Source organism: Rhinolophus ferrumequinum, chromosome 9, assembly GCF_004115265.2.
Source record: "Rhinolophus ferrumequinum isolate MPI-CBG mRhiFer1 chromosome 9, mRhiFer1_v1.p, whole genome shotgun sequence".
NCBI classification, from domain to species: Eukaryota; Metazoa; Chordata; class Mammalia; order Chiroptera; family Rhinolophidae; genus Rhinolophus; species Rhinolophus ferrumequinum.
This window is the reverse complement of record NC_046292.1, coordinates 87,635,684-87,657,961: the sequence shown is the minus strand read 5'-3', so window position 1 is coordinate 87,657,961 and position 22,278 is coordinate 87,635,684. Positions and strand designations below refer to the sequence as shown.

The 22,278-nt window shown below is 38.5% G+C and overlaps 1 protein-coding gene across 3 annotated transcripts in view; it reads right to left on the bottom strand.

Annotated features, from left to right (window-relative positions):
• F13A1 (coagulation factor XIII A chain) overlaps window positions 1-22,278 on the bottom strand; it is a 180,259-nt gene that overhangs the window by 91,450 nt on the left and 66,531 nt on the right. For all 3 annotated transcript variants that reach the window (XM_033114690.1, XM_033114688.1, XM_033114689.1), the window contains exons 6-7: window positions 11,614-11,732; window positions 8,986-9,093 (exon numbers count right to left, since the gene is read on the bottom strand). In XM_033114690.1, the coding sequence (XP_032970581.1) occupies window positions 8,986-9,093; window positions 11,614-11,732 (227 nt within the window). The remainder of the gene's footprint in view (window positions 1-8,985; window positions 9,094-11,613; window positions 11,733-22,278) is intronic.

The window sequence follows — 22,278 nt, the reverse complement described above, 5'->3', positions numbered from 1 at the left end:
CCAGAGCAGCCCGACTGGACAGCCTTGAGGGAGTGCTGAAAAGTATCCCTATGTTTCAGAAATAGCCTATGTGATTACAAAATAGATGCAGCATTGAAACCTCATTCCAGGAAGCAAATCAGGGAAAGGAGACATTTAGATTGACTATGATTATCACATTCGAGAGATGGCTTGTAATAAATGTCTGTTTTTCTCCAAAAATATGGGGAGAACAGGCATAAGAAATGTAAACTTAATAATTGAGAAACCAAGCTGTTTGCCCACAAATAGAAACTTTATTACATTGCTGGCTTTTACCATAAGAGAGAAAAATGAGGTCTGAACAGTTTGCTGTCCCCTCCTCCCTTTCCCTTCCCATCTAAAGAGAAGGATTGAATCCAACACTATGTTTGTGTTCAGGGACCTCATGTGATGTGAAGAGAGGATAGAAGATATATCTAGGGAAATAAGACATTGCGTATGGAACAGTGGGGTTAGGCAAACTGAGGTCAATTTCCAGTTCCACCAGCGAGCTTGGATAAGTCACTTAACTTCCTGTTACCTCAGTCTTTCCATCTGCACATTGATTATTTATGGAAAGGATATAATTTTTCAAAAGTGGCTATGAAAACAGTATCTGTTAGGTAAATTCTATTTTCCCACTGGTTTCCAATATATTTGCTAATTGTTTAAAATTCTTCAGAAACAGAAATGAAACTCTGTATTGTAAGGTGACTTTATGGTGTCACTTTTAGTTTGAAAGGTACTAGCGATTGTCCTGACTCTGTACCTCCCATGTGTCATTGGCTTTCCTTGCTCCTTCCTGAACTGTAGAAATGCCTTGCATGCTTCGGGATAACTTGAAACTCTAACATGAAGGGTTTAAAAAAATCTTAGAATTGGAATTTTAGTATTTTCCTGTTGGACTACAATAACATTTTTCATTAATCTTAACCAATAGATTCTCTAAAATTGCCATCATGAGCAGCCCCTACTGATTGAGATTTGTGACCATTGGAAAGGTTATAAAGAACATCAGAGGCTTCTAGCTTTTTCTGTGGGCATGAATCATGGAGAGGAAAAAAAAATAGCAATTTAAATTAAGAAAACCGATAGGGCTGGAGACCCAGGAACTCTGGATGGAGACTCAAATCCATCTTGAAGCCTACATCTGGCCATGGTCACCAGCTTGGAAAGCCTAGCTCCTAGTCCCCTGCAGAGTTTGGAATGCAGGTGTGTGAGTCATCGCCACTCTTCCAAAACACCACGTGGACGTTGTTCCTTCACTTTGACAAAGGTGGCAGTGGGTCACATTCGGCGTGCTGTCACCGATTATCTGGGAGTCATGCTCACCACTGCCACCACCAACAGAAGCTCTGACCGGCAATTACATAAATCTTTGACACAGAATGGAGAAACAAGTTATTACTGCCCAATCATGCTTTTCTGATAGGCTCAGTTTTTCCAACAATAAGATCCATATGGGGAAATGCGGAAAAGCTTCTCAGTGGTGAAACGATTGGGAACAATGGCCTCCGAACAGCTGGGTTGTCAGATTTCTCCATGACAGTTCATTCCAAGAAAGGGCATTTTAGCTGCTTATTAACCAAGGGAGCAGCTAGATAGTGCTTCTGAAATTTTTATTTTACTTTTTAAAAGTTAACCTGTCAGGGAGCTATGCTGTTGTTGGTCCGTGTGATGAGAGAAGAGACTACGTGTATTTACTTCTGACTCTAACGTTCATTTGGAATGACTGAGGGGGTGGAATTTTTAACCCAGGTGAATTTTTAAGTGTAATCTAAGTAGTCCTAGTAGTTTGTTGCATAGTGAAGTTTGCTAGATGTGAGGGGGTTCCCCATACGATGCCCAAGTAAATAACTGGAGGAAAATAGAAACATGGTTTTGTAGTAAGTCGGCTGTGGAATTGCCTGGCAAAATATCAAAGAAGTGATGTCATTACTGTCTTCTCATGAATGGAAAGAAAAAAATAACTTTTAAAATCCTGGGACAATGAGAAGGGCAGAAAAGATGGACAAAGTGAGAAAGAACTTTATTTTCAGTTTACTTATGAAATTGCATATGCTTAGGGGTCAGAAGCCCGGAAGACCATTTTATCTCAGAGGGCTCTACTCGTTCGTCTTGTACTCAGTCTTAGGAAACTTCAGGACCTACCTCCCCTTCTGGTCAGTTTGACTTACTAGCTGGAGTTCAAGACTTTTTCTTTTATAACATTAAAGAGTACACTGAACATTGATTGGTTAAAGAAAAGTTCAATCTTAAGTTAGTGCTCTAACGGCACAGTCAGAACAGGATATTAATGGGGATTAATGATAGCATTGTGGTTCGATATTAGCAAAAGACCAGGTTAAAAATAAAAGTGTAGACCTCAAGGGAAGCAGGAAAGTCCAAGGTGGAAACAGTATAAAAACTGGAATTTTAAAAATATATAAGCATATTGACATTCCCCCCTCCCTCCTTCCAAAATGATATCTTTTAAAAAATTATTATAATTGAATCTAATAAGTCCCCGGAGGAGCAAATTACCCTGGTGTACATTTTCTTGCAGTGCTTTTCGTGACTGGCTATTTAGGTATAATTTCCACCATAGAGAAAGGGTTTCCATGAATAATAGCATGGTTTATTATTGCTATGGGCCCTCGTCAGTCATTCTTCTGACAATATCCCAACACTTGCTAGGCCAGTGTTCAATCCTGGGAGAACTCCGAGCAAAGCTTGAGAGATTTGCTTTCCCATGCGTTTATTTCATCAGAGAATTTTCCACATTGTGTTGAAAATTTCTACTTACCAGTCTGTCTTGTCTATTAGATTCTAAGCTCTGTGAAGGCATAAACTATGTTTTGTTTTCAGTTGCACCCCAGTACCTAAACTAGTAGTTTCTCAATAAATATTTGTTGAATGAATGAGTTAATATTGAGTGTTTTACTACCATAAGCATCATTGCAGCAACCAGTACCACTATCAGCACCACCACCACCATTATCACTATTATCATCATCACCTTTACCATCATCACCACCACCGCACCCACCGATACTACCATCAAACAATATTTGCTACCCAATACTCTTTGGGAACTCTTTACCCAGGTGGCCCAATGCCTCTGGCCATTTACAATTCTCTGATTTACATCTTTCTTCATGTATTTTTTATTTCAAAATTCACCTGTTTCGGGACCCCACTCCCTTGGTCCTTTTTTTCTAGGAAGCAGCTACTTGATTTGATATAGCAATTGTGTTATTGATACTAATGTGTTGGTAATGGCCCTCTAAGGTAATATGATCTGAGAGTAAGGACAATATCTAGTTCCAGCTCAGATAGTTGTTTGCTGTGTGACCTTGAGTGACATCATTTCCAAGGGCCTTTGCTTCTTCACCTAGAAGACCCCTGGGTAGGCATCCAGATCTCATGCACTGGTTCTCTGTGCATTTCAACATAGATCTTCTATTGTTAAAGTCTCAACCCAAAGGAGCAAACCAGCACGGAGATGAGGTTAGGGGTTTCACAGTGAATAAGCAAGTGGCATCTGCTTAGTACGCAGATAAACTTATAATAAACAACAGTAGCCATTGAGCAGCACTGCACCTCCCTAGAGAGCTTCTCTGCCCACAGTTGCTGCCAGATTCAATCAATCATGGGGGTAGAAACAGACATAGACAGGTAACCACTCAGCAGGAATGCCAGGCAATTGTCACTGTCTCCCCCTTGCCCCAAGACCATGCTGTACTTGTCACAACATGGTATCACACAACTGTTTTGATAGTCTGACTGAGGCTCAGAGTCCATGTCTAGTTTCTTCGCAGTTATCCAGAGCCAGCGACGAAATGCTTTATTAATGCCCTGTGAGCAAAATAACTTTTCAGATGTCACAAAACATCTTTCTAAAATTTTCCTGGCACATTTCCTGTCAATTGTCATGGTGGGTACGTCACACCAGATATGAGGTAGAAAGAAAACAGGAATCAAGCGATGTAATTTAAAGGAGAGACAGTATAACTTTGGATAAGTTTCTTCATTTTTATAATTTTCTCTTTTTAAAAATTTCCTCTCTTACATCATTCTGTGTAGTTTTGGTAAAATGTACCACTCAGTATTCAGGAGCCTAAATAAAAGGTAGCTTACGTAAGGTGGTAACATCTCAGGCCCAATCCCCAGACAATGAAATTACAGGATTTTCAGAGGTTCTGCTGGGAGAATACAATAGCCCAAGGCTGTCCAGATTGTCAAAAACTTTTTCCATTTTCACATCAAAGTGAAGTAATAGCAGAGTAAAATAAGAACTAATAAGATACTGAATTTATAAAGGGAAAAATAGAAGAAAGAAGAGCATCATTTTGAAAAATAAAAGAATATTCTTACTGCTACTGGGAATAACAAATGTAGTTTGAGTACAGGGACAAAATTTCATTTTGAAGATGAAGTGAGGCCCGGGGAAGCTGAGTGACTTGCCCTGGGTCACATAGTAAGTTATGGTGGAGTCAGAACCGAGAGGTCTGATCTGACAAGGGCCAGGCCCTTCCCATATGATGTTGCCTCCACTTTCTCTTCGGTTAAGGAATGAAAACCAGCAGGTTTCGAATGAGGAAAGAAGACAGATCCTTCATGCAGGCAAGAAGAGAGGATCATGCCTAGTGCATAGGCAGGGAAACTGAGCCACAGAAGGGTTTACTGCTGTGGTCCTGATTGGGGGCGATTTTGATCCTCGGGGGACATTTGGTAATAACTGAAGACATTCTTGATTGTCGCTACTGGTGGGGGGAAGAAGCTGCTAGCATCTCTTGGGTGAAAGCCGGGGATGCTGCTAAACATCTTCCTGTGCACAGGACAGCCCCACAATAAAAAATCACCCAAGGTCATAGACACTGGACAACGGCGATTTTTATCTGGGGATTATGCACTTAAGTCCGTATTTATATTGTTGTTATTATCATTAGACAGTTTGCACAACCTGAGTTACTCTCTGTGCTCATTTAGTATCGTGCACCCCACTACTCCCTGCAAATTCCTTGCCAACCTTCAGTGCTAGACTTCGCTATGATCACAGGAAGCCTATTTGTCTCTGGGGCTTCAAATTGGTTCCTGCCTCTTGTCCCCACTCTACCCTCCTCAGGTGCCCAACACTTGATCCCAGGAGATTTCTACCTCCCATCACTTTCATCTCGGCATGAATTGAAATCAGAAAATGTATGTGTCACAATGTATTTGTTTCAGTACGCGTATCCCGTGAAAGGACTTCCCTGCCTCAGTGATCAGGCTGGGGAGATGTTTGAGAACTCCCCAAACAACCTGTAATGGCTTCTGTTCTTCCAGTAGACTGGGCCAGCCCCCTGAAAGCATACACCGGCACATCTGCCTCGGAATCAGGGTTCTGGCTAGACTCGCAACTTTGCAACGTTTTCTGGGCTCTCTAAATACATCTTCTAATATTTCAAGGCAAATCTTTAATTGAGAATTTGAGAGTTTTTTTTTTTTCTTTTCTTTTCTTTCCTTTCAATCTCTGCTTAACTTCACTCTGCAATTTCATGGTAGACTTCTGCAATTTGTGAACAGGAGCGGAACTGCCTGAATGGTCAGAAAACAGTCGATTTTTTTTAAGTGTCATCTTTTTTATTGATTTTTGCAAGCTCAATATTTTAGTTTCTAAAATTATTATAACTGAATAGATTCTGGAAACATACACAGAGCTATTTTAAGGATTAAAGAAGATAGTAGTTGTGAAAGGGTTTTGAAAACTATCAAACATGTATTTTGTGTATGTAAATAATGGTGGTGGTAAAAATAGACATATTGTCCTGAAACAGCCCAGCGTGGGGCCTCTGACCCCTGACACCCAAGGGCTCCCCCTCCAGCAATCAAACCAAACCAAACAACCCCCTATATAGATTCTGTCTAGTTCTAATTCTTGTAATTGGGTTATGGATTTTCAAAATTAGAACTTCATAGGCTTTTTTTGATTAATAAAATTTCAAGGCAATTTGCGTTAGGATTATATGCTTAATTCAAGATTGAACAGCTTCCACTTGGCCAAATGTACTACAGAAAGTATTGGGTTAGCTGCTTCATGTTGACCTCCCTCTTGCATTAGCTTGTGTTAGGCAATGATTTCTAGATTAGGAAAAATACACACAATGTGTGAGTAAGCTTAGGCTGATGAGCATGCCATTTTAGAATGCATAAGAAGGAATTAATTTATACTCAACCACCGCTAGCTAGCATTTCCTTTCTCACTGCAAACCTGTCATGGTGACTTCAGAGGAGAAGAAAAAGGGGAATCTTGTCTGTGAAACAGAAAAAATAGTGATCGACTGCGTCTAATGCATGTTGTTGTAAACTGTTATCATAAAGAAATGCCTCAATTCTTTAGAATTCATTGTTTTTTCATTATGCAATGTAAATTAACAACAGAAAACAAAACTGCCTTTACATATTAGTTTTTACCCCCTCTTTTTAAGCTCCACTATTTCATAAATTCACATGTAGCTTAGTTATTAATAAAATAAAAATAATCTTTCTGAAGAACTAACTAGAAATTACATTTCATATCATTCTCAGTCTAATGTTGATTGATGGGACAACATTGTTTTTATTTAGTTCAAACCAAACTCAAAGACAAAATTCTTCCATAGAGAGAATTTTTAAAGAAAATTTAAGGAAATAGGTAACATAAGGATTTGTATTTTGCTCAGTCTTTGATGGAATGAAATAGTACCTAACTTAACGTATCTTCAGGAATATTTTGCTCATGAACTGCTGTATATGCTTGTGTGCACCAAGGGCAGGATCTATGTGCTGTGTATGTCAGTATAGGCCAGGACTGCACAGGACCTGGGCATCACATTTAACAACCTCCCACACCTGACCCCTAATCTTCCCACTCATGGGAATTCTGTCCCTTCTCACAGGAAGTTATTCCATTGCAGGATCTCTGTATTCTCTAAGATGTTTCAAGATTTCCTACAAAGAGCAGAATGGAAGGTAGAAAATGTCTAGATTTGGAGTCAGCAGATCTGGGTTCTAGGGGAAGCTTTGTCACTGACAACCTGTGTAGTGTAAGATGCTGAGGAAAATTTGCCTTGATTGGTTGATGTGAGCTTTTGTCTATTAGCTTTTATCTGTTTCTGCATGTGAGGTGATTTCTGTGCTGTGATCAGGGGTTGAGTAAATTCCCCTTTGGGTCTCATTTTCCCGGGCTTGGGAGGTGTGAGATGAAGCTATTGTTCTGTCTGTGCTTTGAGGTGATAGTTAGCTTAGGGTTAAAAAAGTCTATGATCAGGGGTTGAGGAATTCCCCCTTTGGTCTCACCCTCCCGAGTAGGGGAGATACGAGACGATGTTGCTTTCTGTCTGTTTCACCCATATCACAGATGAAGTGAGGAAGTAGCTAAGTTATATCAGGACGACCTGGCAGGCACATTGCCAGGCTTTGTTACTTATCTGGATGAATTGGCCCTTTGGCCGGATGGGCAGCATTCATATCAGTAACTGCTGGACCCTCCCGAAACTGGCCATTCCCGGAGGGGGAGGCAGGAACAAAGAAACTTGGCTCTAAGGTACATCTGAGGAAATATATAAGTCAGACCTCAGTTGACAGTGTAATTATTATTTCGTCATTTGGTCGTTTGTCATTAGTGATTTTTCATCATTATAATATTTTGAAGACTTCCAGCAACATGCAGCTTACGACACCAGGGGATGTCCTGACTTCCAGCCACCAACCTGGTGAGGGCTGGCTGGTTCCCGGCCTCTCCAGTGTTGTTCCCCATTGTTAGCCTTCTTGAGAACTTGTTAGCATCTAGAAAACTTATATGTAGCTTGCAGCTTACAACATCAGACGACGTCCTAACTTCTAACAACAATAACAACAATGACAACAGCAGCAACATTCTTCAGATTGTTAACACCTTGAAAACTTATGTGCAGCTTGCAGCTTATAGCATCAGAAGACGCCTTGACTTCTAACAACAACAAGGCCAGCAGCAGCAGCGTTCTTGGGAACTAGCAAGCAGCGCTGTGGGAGACGCCTGAGTTTCTCTCAGCTGCAGACCTGGCAAGGTTTGGATTTATGACTTTTCCAGTGCTGTTCTCCCCTAGTTTGGTGAGCTTGTGACATCTACTGTAATAGTTACTATCCTATAGAGCTTTCTACTGCTTTGGGATACTCCTTACTGATGTTATTTGTGTATGTAGCCAAGTGATTTTTGATCAATAGTAAACATATGCTGGGATCTCTTAAACTTATATGTATGTGTACTCCTCTGACATGACATTGTTATCCGATGTATACAGTTTAGTCTTAACCACCTTTACTGTCTGTCATTAGCACATTCTATTAATTGCCTTTGTCTTTTGCTATTGCATATTGCTAAATAAATTGATTAGGTATTAAATAAATAAATTCATTAGCCCCATTCTAGCGTGTGTCCCTCCTCCTCCTTTCCCCTGCTCGTCATTACAACCTGTCATCACACCATTTCCTCACTTGTAAAATGGCATGAGTAATACCCACCCTATTTATCTCATGCAATTAGTGTGAAGAATCAAACCCATTTCATAAACTATAAAGCCTGATGGAGAGGTATTATTGTAATAGAAGTTAGGGTTAGATAGAGTCATTTATTTCTTTACTCTTACTGTGGGTTTGAAAATGGAGAAAAGCTGTGTCTTGCATATTTGTTTTTGCTGCTGAAGCTTGTTTGTTTGATTGATTATAGTCACTGGTATTTTCATGGCCACTCCTCAGTCCCTAGGCAAGAGATTCTTAAGAATAACTGGTCTACAGTATCATGCCATCTACCTGAAGCCAAAGAAACATACAGTACTGGATAAGAATTTTGTTTCGTAGCACATGACAAGTTAGAGGAATTCCAGGCTATTCTAAATAAAAGTTAACTAAGTTTAAGTCACAGTTTCAACAGCTCTTAATGCACTGGCATGTACACTGAGGCAAATGACGTGTACTTGATTTTCATAATCTGTAGTTGTTGCTTACCATTGCAGAGCCAACACGGCTGACTTTGATGGGATTCCCTCTTCCTGAAAGGTCCATTTGTGCTCTATCCATCATGTACAGGCAGGCGTCCAGGATGCCATCCTCAAACTATTTGGGGGAAAACATGAAAAATTACTTAATGTCCACTGCGCAAACAAGACACTCTGGTGGAAAATAAAATGAAATCACAACCTAATGTTTAGATATGTGTATTTCATATATCATAAATGCTCATAATCTTTAGTATGAAATATTAAAGTGGAATGACGGAAACATCCTCTTTTATTTCTCAGTAAAATGAGTAAGAACTTAAGAGCAAGCTAGAAATATAAACAGAACTGCTAGAGAACCAATATACTCAAGGATCATGAACTGACTGGAAGTTCTTCAGAAAATTGTACAAGTTAATTTAAAGGATCTTTCCAACACAGCAATTCCAGTGCCCAAGGCAAAGAAATTAATGCTTTATGAAAGTCAGGCCAAAGTCTTGAGACCTCGCTAGTAACAAAAGTCCTTATACGTCTGGAAAATAAATGGCTCTCAGGTATATCACAGGAAGTACATCAGGCTTGTATAACTCGCACCAGAAGCAGATGTCTGTATAAGGTTTTTCCCGCTTCTGACACAAGGTGGACTCCAGAGTCAAAGAGAGGGCAGGAGAAATTAGATTATATTATGAAGGGAACAGCCTAAAAGTCAGTTCAATTTCCTTAGATAGATCTGCCAGCCATTTGCAACATCAGCATTTTCCAAAAAAGGAATAAACACAAAATAGTAATAAAATGGCAAAATGGGAAGATTTCACTCATCCTGTAACTCACTGTACTGGAGATTTTCCTGAATACAGAAATCTTGCAATTATCCCCACAAGCTCTTGTGACAGAAACCACAATCTTAATGCCTAGTCACCATGTGATTCTTTATTAAATCCAGTTAGAACACCAACTCTGTGTGCACCCTAAACTGGTGTGACAGATGCAGTCACGGGTAATTGCACTAGTTCTTCTCGTACGTAAAGGACTCATTACCCTGGTTCTTATTAAGCAGCATCTCTCAGCTGTGTCTGGGACATGATAGCAGCGAACTGGAGAGTTGGAAGAACTAGTCATAGAACTAGTTGCTTCTCTGCATCACTGCAAACTATTGGCTTAGCTCGTGCTATATGCTGAAGGCTCCAAATTAATGGACTCCAAATGAGAGTAGAGACAGACAGTGGCTGTGCTCAAGGGTGTCTACCAAAGGCGCTGTGGCTGAGGAGTCCCCCGATCATTCTTGGGACCATTTCCCAGTCCTCCTTGCTACCTACCTTGATGACTTTTTCCTTAGCTGTTTATATATTGTCACATTAAGAACATAAAGAGAATCACATCTGAAGGTTAGGAAGCAGGGACCCAAAGCAAGGGCACCAGACAATAGGCAATGGTCAAGGTTGTATGTCACTCAGGAAGGGGCGAGCGTATAATCAGGGAGCCAGGCAGGGATCCAAAACAGGGGAAGAGCACATAGGTCATTAGCTTGACAGAATGTCATAAATGCAGGGGGGCAAGACTGAGCACCAGGCATGTGATTCTCAGGAGTCAGGGTTCAGGAGCAGGACACAAAACCAGGTGGACAACGTAAGAGCTAGAGATGACACAGGTCCCATTGGTCAGGCTGGAGCAGGGGTGACAGGTGCAAGGAGAGCCTCTGTGGAAGGCAAAACAAGGCATCAAGAAGCCAAGAAAGTATCATGCGACCTGGTAAGGCAGGTTATGTGAACTCTCCCTGGTGGGTACCAGAACAATGGTGCCTAATTTCAATCCTCTCAGCCAAAACTCTCTGACAACGGACACGTTCACCTCCTCTCATGCTGCCAATGAAAAGTTGTTTCTGAATCATAGGACATGCATTCATTTATGGAAATACGGTAAAATATCATCCATTTGTTCTATTGTTAAAGATACCAAACTGAAATATTAGGTCGGTGCAAAAGAAATTGTGGTTTAAAAGGTTAAAAATAATTCCACAAACCGCAATTACTTTTGCACCAACCTAATAGTTCAAATTATTGAATATCTTAAATAAAATATCACTTGCTACTTTATATCCAGACAGTAACTTGAGGTTGCAGCAGATAAAATGTCTCTTGGTAAAAGCCCAGTGGGCCCTCCTTTGATGAAATGGCAAGACTTTTCTAATTACATAGCAGTATCTTATATTAACACTTAAGAAAAATTATTTCTTTGAGTTGGGTACACACCTTGCAGTATCCTTTGCACCATTATTGAAATGCCTTTCCTTATAAGGAAAGAAAAACTGAGTCCATTTCAGGTTGCAGAGCACTGTCTGAGCTAATGAGATTTCACTGTACTAAGATGCCAAGCATTTCTTGCCACAATGCCATGTTATCCATAGACTCTGTGATCTCTGTAACATTGTAATAACGGAAGATGTGTGATTTCAGCTCATAAATTATGCAGTTACCTTTCTAGGTCTCTACTTTTGGGCTGCCTGTCTTGGAGTCTCAGATCCTGAAAAGCATAAAATTGTGCTTGTCTAATATTGACATATGGCATCTTGCAGTGATACATGTGACAAAAAATATTAAGCAAAAATGTCCTTGACAATGACAAATTTTAAATGGCTCACCTGACCATAGCTCCAGCTTCTACTCCTGATGTTATTGGAGTCTCCGTAGAAAATAACCCCGACGTCATTGAGGACGTACTCTTCCTTTTCTTTATCATCGTCCAGGTACACAGCATCCTCTGCACCAGAATGGAAACATAGTGACCACTGTCAAACCGACTGCATTTGTATATTTGAAGTTTGTTTTGCTGCTAAACTGTAATTAAATCAACTAAATGAAAAAAAAAAAGTATTTTGTCTCACTAAAGATAACTCATTTCCCAATATGTAATTTTAGCAATGGTGAACATAATCAGTACCCGAGATCAGTCTGTAAATGATGACATTTGTCAGAAAAATGCTGACAAACTCTATCTCTTTAAGTTCTAAGCAGCACAATTAAATCGACATGTCTTATTAAACATTTTAGGATTCTGATGCACCGGTAGTTTCAGAATCAGAATTCTGTGATGCAGATACAAATCTGTAACACAGATCAAAAAATAATTTTCAACCTATTAATGTTAACAGAAAACCTGCCAAATTGCAAATGATTTTTTTAAAACAAGTCTGGGGCATATTAGAAGACTGCAGCATCGTCTGTCATGCCTGGTTTGTGGCCTATCACTGACAGGAAGAGGGAGGCTGGGGGTTGTCTCATTTTCATGAACAATTCTTTTTTTTTTTTAAGAATTTTTAAATTTTTATTTTTCAATCACAGTTGATGTTCAATATTACTTGATATTAATTTCAGGTGTAGAGCGTAGTGGTTAGACACTTATATAATTTATGAAGTGATCTCCTCCAATTAATCTAGTACCCATCTGACACCATATGTAGTTGTTACAATATTATTAACTATATTCCCAATGCTGTACTTTACATGCCTGTGACTATTCAATGAACAGTTCTTGTGGATGTGTTTGGAAGTTTGTGCCCCACTAGTCCCTCTGGTCAGCTTCCTTCATTGCAAAGACTCTTATTTCCTGCGACTATAATCTTAGGAAGGCCATGCTCCCCATCCACCTACTTAGTAATCAGTTTGAAACACATTCCCAGGGCAGGTGTGAAAGCAGCCAAAGCCTCTTTAACACAGGCAGGGCCGTAGGTATAAATTACAATCAGGTACACTTGCATGTTTGAACCAGGGTCAGTTTTGGTTCTAACTGGGGACCTGGCTCATTACATTTCTCTGGCCCAAGTCATTCCTGCCTCCCTATCACTTTTTCAGGGTTCTTTCCTCCTCATTCACTGATAAGGCTTTTATGACTCTCTGGAACAGAAGTATCAACATTTGCTACCCATTAGAATCATCTGCTAGATTTAAAAATTCCCCATTCCTGGGCTGAACTCTAGATCAATTAAATCAGAATCTCTGGGGGTTGGGGGTAGGGTGAGGGTGAGATCCAGGCATCAGGGATTTTTTAGCAATTAGTTAATTTTAAGCTCTCCAGTCAATCTGATAAGCAAGCAAAGTTGAGAAAAATTTCTCTAACCCCTTGCTACTCAAAGACGGGTTGAAAGACCAGCACCATCAGCACCACCTGGTAGTTTGTCAGAAATGCTGAATCTCAGGCCCCGGCTCAGACCTACTAAACGAAAATCTGCATATTAATAAGATCCCCAGGGGATTTATAAATATATATTAAGGTTTACAAAATTCGGCTCAGCCCAACCAGCTTGATCCCCATCATGGGCTATATTATAGCTTTGATGGAATTTTGGAGATTCCTTGATCTTGTCTGCTCTCCAATATTTTCTTGTATCTTGATGTATCTGTTCTCTGCTTTTTGCCTACCATTTGCCTGGTTACGTTCAACTGTAAATACACAAACTTACATATGTACTAACATCCAATAAACTGCACACATTTACAGTACACAATTTCACAATCAAAATCATAAACAGATCTATCACCCCAAAAGTTTCTTGTGCCTCTTTGTAATTCCTCCTTCCTGAGCCTGTCTCTGATCTCCCCATCCCCGCCAGGGAACCATTAATATGAATTTTTTTGTCATTGTAAATTACTTTGCATTTTATAGAATTTTATGTAAATAGTATCGTATAGTATGTACTTTTTTTTTGGGGGGGGTCTGGCTTCTTTCACTCAGGTGGATTATTTTGAGATTCACCCCTGTTGTAGCATGTATCAATAATTCCTTCCTCCTAAAGTCATTTTATCTTTTTAGAAGAATTACATGACAAGTATGCTGCAACCTTCCCTCAGTCCTTGCAACTATAAACTTTGATGCCTCAAACTGCTGCCCTTGACAGGTTCTGGGGGCAGAATGCCATGGATTTACCAGCAATCTGTAAAGGCCTACAGCTCCTAAATGGAAATGACAGATTCATTTCCAAGTGGATAACACAAAAAGAATTGACAACTAAGTTTGAGGTCAATATGTCTGGGTAAAAACATGAAAGGATACTTTTATTTTAAAAGAAAATAATGTGAGAGTATATGTGAAAGGGCATTGACCGTTTGCACGCACATGGCCCTCCACCAGATGCTATCAAATGTCCTGAAAAGGAAAGGCTACCTTTGTTTTTATTCTTTGATAATAGTGGTTTAACTGTTTTGGCTATTGTAATAATAAATATCTTAGCCAATTTTTAAAATTATTTTTTACACTTATTTATTTATTTATTTTGAAATTCAATATTATTTTATATTAATTTCAGCATAGTGATTAGACATTTACATACTTTAAGAAGTCATCCCCCTGACTAGTCTAATATATCAGTTGGGTTTTAAATGCCAGTTGTTGAGACAGAAATCACCTCTTAAGACCACTGAAGTCTAGAAATGCCAGTTAGAAATGTATTTAAACATGCTTTGCTTATAATTTGAGATGTTTATGGACTTGCCCTATAAGATATTAGATATTAGATTGGATTATACAGCTATTATGATTTAAACAATTTGTATAAAAAGAGATTAATGAGTCAAAATGGATAGCCTAGAAATAGATGTTACGATATGCATATATCTATGTGTGAAATTAATATATGATAAAGAAAGTATTATAAATCAAAGGAGGTAACTGGAGTGTTCGTTAAATTCAGCTGGGAAAATTGGTTGTTTAGGAAAGTAAATTTTCTGTATATCAAAATAAACTGAAAATTATTTTAAAATCTGAATTTAAAAATGGAAAGTATAAGAAACCTGGAATAAAATAAAGGTACATATTTACTTGGTCTCTAGATGAGGAAGTTTTATCTAAATAAAAATTTAAAAAAATCAAAAAGAAAATAATTAATGCATTTTGTTTAATATACATATAAAACTTCATTTTCAAATATAATACAAGTATATAACAAACTAGGGAAACAGTTGCAACAACAGAAAATGTTAGTAAACTTCCCTTATATGTAAAGAATTCCAATAAGAGAAAGATTAAAATACAAAAATCTTTAAAAAATATCATAAGAAGAAAGTCAGCAAAGGGAAAACCATTACAGAAGAGGAAATGTAAACATACATACATAAAAACAATTTTAACTAAATTGTTTTCAAGAACTGCAGTATTCCAAGAACTGCAAAGGTTTAAAAGTCATTCTGACTTGGGAAAGAGCCAGAAGTCACATGGCGCCACATCTGGTGAATAAGGTGGATGAGGACCCACCATAATGTTTTTATTTGACAGAAATTGCCATACCAGAAGTGATGTGTGACACGGAGCCTTTCCGTTGTGATCACAAACTACGGTGAATGTTGTTGCCTTGTGTGATCCAACACACAAGAAAGGCAGGGATCTTCAATACGGGAAGCAGCACATTGAACCTTAGTCACAGTGTGTGACAAGTTTCAACTTGTTCAGTGTAGTCAGTCGGGTGTGAGCTATGGTTGAGAAAAGGTGTGTTTTAAAGTGTGTCGTAAATCATCCTTCATCATGACGATGCTCTGTGTCACACATCACTTCTGGCATATGGCAATTTCTGTCAAATAAAAATATTACAGTGCATCTTATTCACCAGACCTGGCACTGTGTGATTTCTGGCTCTTCCCCAAAGCCAAAATGATTCAGGACATCAAGGCAGCCACAACAGCACAACTAAAAACACTCACAAAAGAAGACTTGCAGAACTGCTTCAGAAAGTGGCAAGAACAATGGGATAAGTGTGTTCAAAATGAGGGGGAGTATTTTGAGGGGGATTAATGGCAATGTATCTTTACTATAATACATTTTTTTTGATTTAAACATTCACCATATTGTTTGATCACACCTCCTACAACCAAAATTACTCTACCCAGAAAGGCTATTTAGAATTGAAGGACAGATAAATAGCTTCCCAGACAAGAAAAAGCTAGAGGAGTTCATTATCACCAAACCAGTATTACAAGAAATGTTAAAAAAACTTCTTTAAGAAGAAGAAGAAAAAAAAGAGGTAAAAAATATGAATAGTGAAAAGCAATAACTCCGTATCTATCAACAATTACTTTAAATGGTTTAAATGCTCCAATCGAAAAAACATAGGTGGCTGAATGGATAAGGAAGTAAGACCGTTACATATGCTGCCTATAAGAGACTCACTTCAGATCAAAAGACACACAGAGACTGAAAGTAAAGGGATGGGAAAAAATATCTCATGCAAATGGAATTAAAAAAAAGTTGGGGTAGCAATACTTATACCAGCCAAGGTAGATTTTAAAATAAAGCCTGTAACAAGAGAAAAAGCTAGGACCAAGTAATTCCATTTCTGCATATTTATCCCAAAACACTAATGGGAAAAGACATATGCATCCCTATGCTTACTGCAGCTTTCTTTAAAATAGCCACGGTATGGAAGCAATCTAAGTGTGCTTTGACAGACGAATAGAAAGAGAAGTGGTACATAGACACACTGGAATATTACTCAGTCATAAAAAGAGCGAAGTCTTGCCAAATGCAACAACATGGATGGACTTAGAGGGTATTTTGCTAAGTGAAATAAGTCAGTCAGAGAAAGATAAATACAATATGATTTCACTTTTTGTGGAATGTAAAACAACAAAGTAAATGAACAAACAAAACAGAAATAAACTCATAGATACGGAGAATAAACAGATGGTTATCAGGTTGGAGGGGGTTAGGGGAATGGGAGAAAAAGAGGCAGGGATTAAGATGTGCAAATTGCCAATTATAAAAACAGTCATGGGGATGTAAGTACAGCATAGGGAATATAGTCAATAATATTATACTAACTATGTGTGGTATCTGCTGGTACTAGACTTATTGAGTGACCACTTCATAAGGTTTATAATACCTAATCATGATGTTGTACACGTGAAACTAATATAATATTACATGTCACATGTAATTTATAAATAAATAAAAATTTAAAAAAACCAAGCTGAAAAGGATCATAGTGTATCAAACATGATAAATAAAAAAAAGACCTACATCTACTAGATGAAATTTAAATGTCAAAACTTCAAAGAAAAAGTGAAAATTTTAAATAAAGTCAAGTTAAAAAATATTATCTTCAAAAATTGAAAACAGATTGAAAAATATTTTCATAGAGAAAACTTTCTTTTTTGATAGCAGATTTTGTATAGGTACTATTGGATGCTAAAAGGCAAACAAGTAATGTCACAGACATCCACATGGATAAGTTATTTTGCATCCAGAATTCTATTCCCAGCAAAACTGCCTTTCAACTGAAAGTCAACCAAAAGACATTTTTTGGACATATAAGAACTCAGAAATTTGATTACTTGCACATCTTCTTTGTAAAAGTTATTCAGAGGTTAACTGAATGAGAAATATTCAAATACAAAAGCATTATAAATACCAATTAAAAAGTACTGAGGAATGATGTAAAACATTATTAACAACATGAAACTAAAATTCCAGATGATTTCAATACAGAAAGTGGTAGAGGTTAAGTGGAAAATTTTCCACTCAATGTTTGCAAAGGCTCCTGTCATACCCTGAAGAAGATCACATATATTAATTATTCCTAGGCACTGAAAAAAAATTAAATATGTAATTTAAAATTAAAAAAATTTTCGATTTTAATTCATTTACATTTAAAGTGATTATCGAGACAATCAAAATGGTGCAGTAGGTAAAACCATGTTTACCTTCTCTCACAACCACATCATAACTACAACTAATCTACAAAACAACCATTATTGAGAATCACCTAAAATCAAGCTGAACTGAAGCCTTTCAACTACGGATGTGCAGAAGAAGCCACCTCCAGATCGGTAGGAAGGGCAGAGACGCTGAACAGGCTGGTCCCGCACCCATGTGTGACTATTAAAGATCGGGAGGGCTGTTTCGTCTGTGGGGGCCCCCCCATGCCCTAAAGGAGTGAGACATCCCAGCTCCACCCCAGCCCAAAGTTCTAGTGCTGGGGAGAGAAGTCCCCATAATTTTTGGTTGTGAAAACCAGCAGAGATTGTGACTGAGCGAGACTGAGTGTGGCTGCATTCACAGGAGCTCCTCTTAAAAGGACTGTGTGTGGACTTACCCACCAACGCATCACTCGCTTTGAGCTCCAGCGCTGGGGCAGCAGCTGGAAAGGCAGCAGGGACAAGTGGTGGGGAATTGAGTTGCCTGGCTTGGGACAGGGGCTGGAGAGGCAGCTTTCTCCTGGACTGGGGAGCTGGTGGAGGCCATTGTTTCTTTGTTGAACCCTCCCCCTTCCTGGCATGCAAACACAGGTTGCCGAAATTTCTGAGTCTCCCTTGTTTGTTTGCCCCACCCATGATTTGAGACCTGGCCCCGCCCAACTTTCAGGCACACCCAGCCTGCTTTCAGTGGCCTCTTGCCTTGGCTCAAGAGGCAAACTTTCCTAGGGCCTCTCAAAAGTTCGCAGAACCCAGACAAGCAGCATCTGGCTTGAGTGTGGCCTGTATCTCTGGCTGAGCAGACCTAAGCCAGCACTAGTGGCAGCCGACCTTCGTTCACAGCTTAGCCTCTCAAGATGCTTCCAAGCACACCACATGTGGCAGCCATCTGTGGATTTCTTTCTGGCTCCGGTTAGGTGGCCCTGGGTGGGGCATGGGCTGTGGCTGAAGTAGACCTACAGCAGATCCCCTCCCATGTGATACTTGGGCTGGCGCCATCAGTGGCCAGCTTCAAAAAGAGCTGGAGCATCACCCAGCTGTCTCCAAGAACGATACACGCAGGGGGTGGATTGGGAAGGCACAAGAGTCGTGCTGAAGCACATCCTGCTCTGTAGGATCAGCCCCTGCACAACAACTCTACCACTGTAATCAAGGCCAGTCCTCACAACCAGTGAGCCCAAGGGTCAGTCCTTTCCATTGATGTGAAATTATCAACCGAGGCTCAACTACAAGAGGAGGGTACACACAACCCACACATGGGACACACCTGGAGCGCTTGGCTCAGGTGACCAGAAAGACTGTGCCACTGAACCCCACAGCACACTTACTTCATTAGGCCACTCTACTAAGACCAGAAGACACAGCAACCCTACCTAATACATAGAAACAAACACAGGGAGGGAGCCAAAATGGGAAGACAAAGAAACATGTCAAAATGAAAGAACAGAACAAAGCTCCAGAAAAAGAACTAAGCAAAACAGAGATAAGCAATCTATCAGATGCAGAGTTCCAAACACTGGTTATAAGAATGCTCAATGATCTCATAAAAATGGAGATGGAAACCATGAAAAAGAACCAGTCAGAAATAAAGGATACAATAATGGAAAGGAATAATATATTATAGGGAATCAACAGTAGATTAGATGAAGCAGAGGATCCAACCAGTGATGTAGAAGATAAGGTAGCAGAAAACACCCAACCAGAACAGCAAAATGAAACAAGAATCCAAAAAATTGAGGAGAGTTTAAGGGGCTTCCGGGACAATATCAAGTGTACCAACATTCACATTATAGGGGTACCAGAAGGAGAAGAGACAGAGCAAGGAATTGAAAACCTATTTGAAGAAATAATGACAGAAAACTTCCCTAATGAGGTGAAGGAAATGGACATAAAAGTCCAGGAAGCACAGAGGGTCCCAAACAAGATAAATCCAAAGAAGCCCACACCAGGACACATCATAATTAAAATGCCAAAGTTTAAATACAAAGAGAGAATCTTAAAAGCAGCAAGAGAAAAGCAGTTAGTTACCTTCAAGGGAGCCCCCATAAGACTGTCAGCTGATTTCTCAACAGAAACTTTGCAGGCAAGAAGGGAGTGGCAGGAAATATTCCAAGTGATGAAAAGCAATGACATATAACCAACATTGTTCTACCCAGCAAGACTGTCATTTAGAATTGAAGGATAGATAAGGAGCTTCCCAGACAAGGAAAAGCTGAAGAAGTTCATCACCACTAAACCAGTATTACAAGGAATCTTAGAGGGAGTTCTTTAAGATGGGAGGGGGATTAAGGATGGATGAAAGGGGAAGGGATTAAGAAGAATAAATTGGATATTATACAGTAGTCACGGGGATGTAGGTTATAGCATAAGGAATATAGTCAACAATATTGTAATAAGCATGTATGGTACCAGATAGGTACTAGATCTATCAGGGTGATAGATGGGAATGGGGTTGGGGTCAGGGTGAACAAAGTAAAGGATTAAGAAATATAAATTGATAGTTAATACAGTATGGAGAATATAATCAATAATGTTGTAAAAATCATAAGGTGCCAGATAGACACTGGACTTATCAGGGGGATCACGTCATAGACTGTAGATGCCTGACCAATGCGCTATACACCTGAATATTGAATGTCAATATAGAATAATATTGAATATAGAATAATATTGAATGTCAACTATAACTAAATATACAGATAGTCATGGGATGTGGAGTACAACATAGGAAAGATAGTCAATGGTATCGTAACAGTTATATAATATGTCAGAGGGGTAGTAGCTTGGGGAGTGGGTTATCACTTTATGAGGGGTTAAATGTCTATTACGTTGCTTTGTACAACTGAAACTAATAAAAAAACATTAAAAAAATAAAGTGATTATTGATGAAAAAAATTAAAAATTTCCTTAAACACATGAAGACATTCTTAAATTTGCTCAAACAAAAGGGGTAACATTAAAGCTATTACTGAAATACTAGTTCTCATTTTTCAGATTGGCAAAAATGCAAAAATATGACAGCATACTCTAATGGAACAATGTAGAGGAAAAAAGGTAACCTTTATATAAGGCTTGCAGTAATGCAAAATATTATACACCAGTGGAGAGGGAGCTGGCAATATCTAGCAAAATTACATTTGCATCTGTACTTTGGCTTAGAAAAATTACTTCTAGAGATCTGTCCCAAACACATAAAATACCATACACATAAGGCTATTTATTCTCTATTGCACTATTTGTAATAGTATAAGACTGGAAACAACCCAAACTTCTGTCAAAGACAACTGGTTGAATGAAGTATGGTCATCCATATAATGGAATAGTATGCAGCTGTATAAAGCATTGGGAAGATCTCTATATACTGCTATGGAAGGATAGCCCATCTGTTGTGAGATAAAAAAAAAGAAAGGTGTACAAATATATATACAGTTTATTACATTTTATCTAAGAAAGAAGGGGGTTAATAGGTAGTTAGGTACACATTTATATACACACATATGTGTTTACATTTTAAAAAGTAGAAATAAGCCCCAAATTAACAAAGTTATTATCTCAGGGGAAGGGAATGTAGGAAGGTAGACTTTCTGTCTGAAGTATCTCTGTTTTGTTTTGTAAATTTGGAGTCATGTAAATGTTTTGGAAAGTTATACAACAAAACTACATAAAAATGAAAGACAAAGCAATTTCTAAATGAATGAAACCAAAATGAAACAAATGAACATGGCTGTAATAGGTTGGTGCCTTAACCACGGAGAATTACTTTAAGTTACGTTAAAACTGAGCAATTTCACTGCCTATTCCCAGTAGAATGTAACATAAGGACAAGAGAAATTGCAAAATAAACAAAATGAAAAAGGTAAACTGTTTTAGTAACCAAATTATTAGTAGAAAAATTGATATTGCTATTTTGAAACTAAGCAATCATGTTAACTACATTAGAAAACAAGATTTGCATTATAAAAGAAGAAATGTATAAACAAAGTCAAAGACATGAAAATTTAAGCATTGGATTCTAACTTTAAGGCGTTTGTTACATAATATTCCTTTGCAAATCATTCTAGATTTAATATTACTTCTCCTCGATTTTCTTTATTTAAAATAAAAACAGGGGAAAGGCATTCTTTTCTTTTTCTTTTTCTTTTTTAATGACTTGTATACATGATATGATACTTAGGTAGCACTGCAGCTGCAGACTAACAGCTAGACTGGTTTTAAATAAGAATGGACGCATTAAAGGATTTGACTACAACATGAAGTTTTTCTTTACAATCCTTGTTAAATGGCTCTAAGAAGATGGACTCTTCTGCTTGGAGAGCCTCACACATGAGGTTCACGTGATTGCTGCCCCTCATTTCTGCAACTTATATGTGTGCTTGCTTGTCTCCTCTCCATCTTATACGTGCACTCTTTTCTTTTTCTCGTCCTGACTCAAGAGAAAGAAAAACTTATTGAATAAATAAATAAACTTAATAAATAAAACATTAAATAATTACTTAAAGAGTATGATTTATTCCCTCACAGCACACATATGAGCATAAGTTAAAAGATCTGTTGTCTGAGAATGCTGCCTGGAGACTATTGTGTAAATGTAGGTATTTTGTAAAATAATCTCGAAATTGTAAATTGAT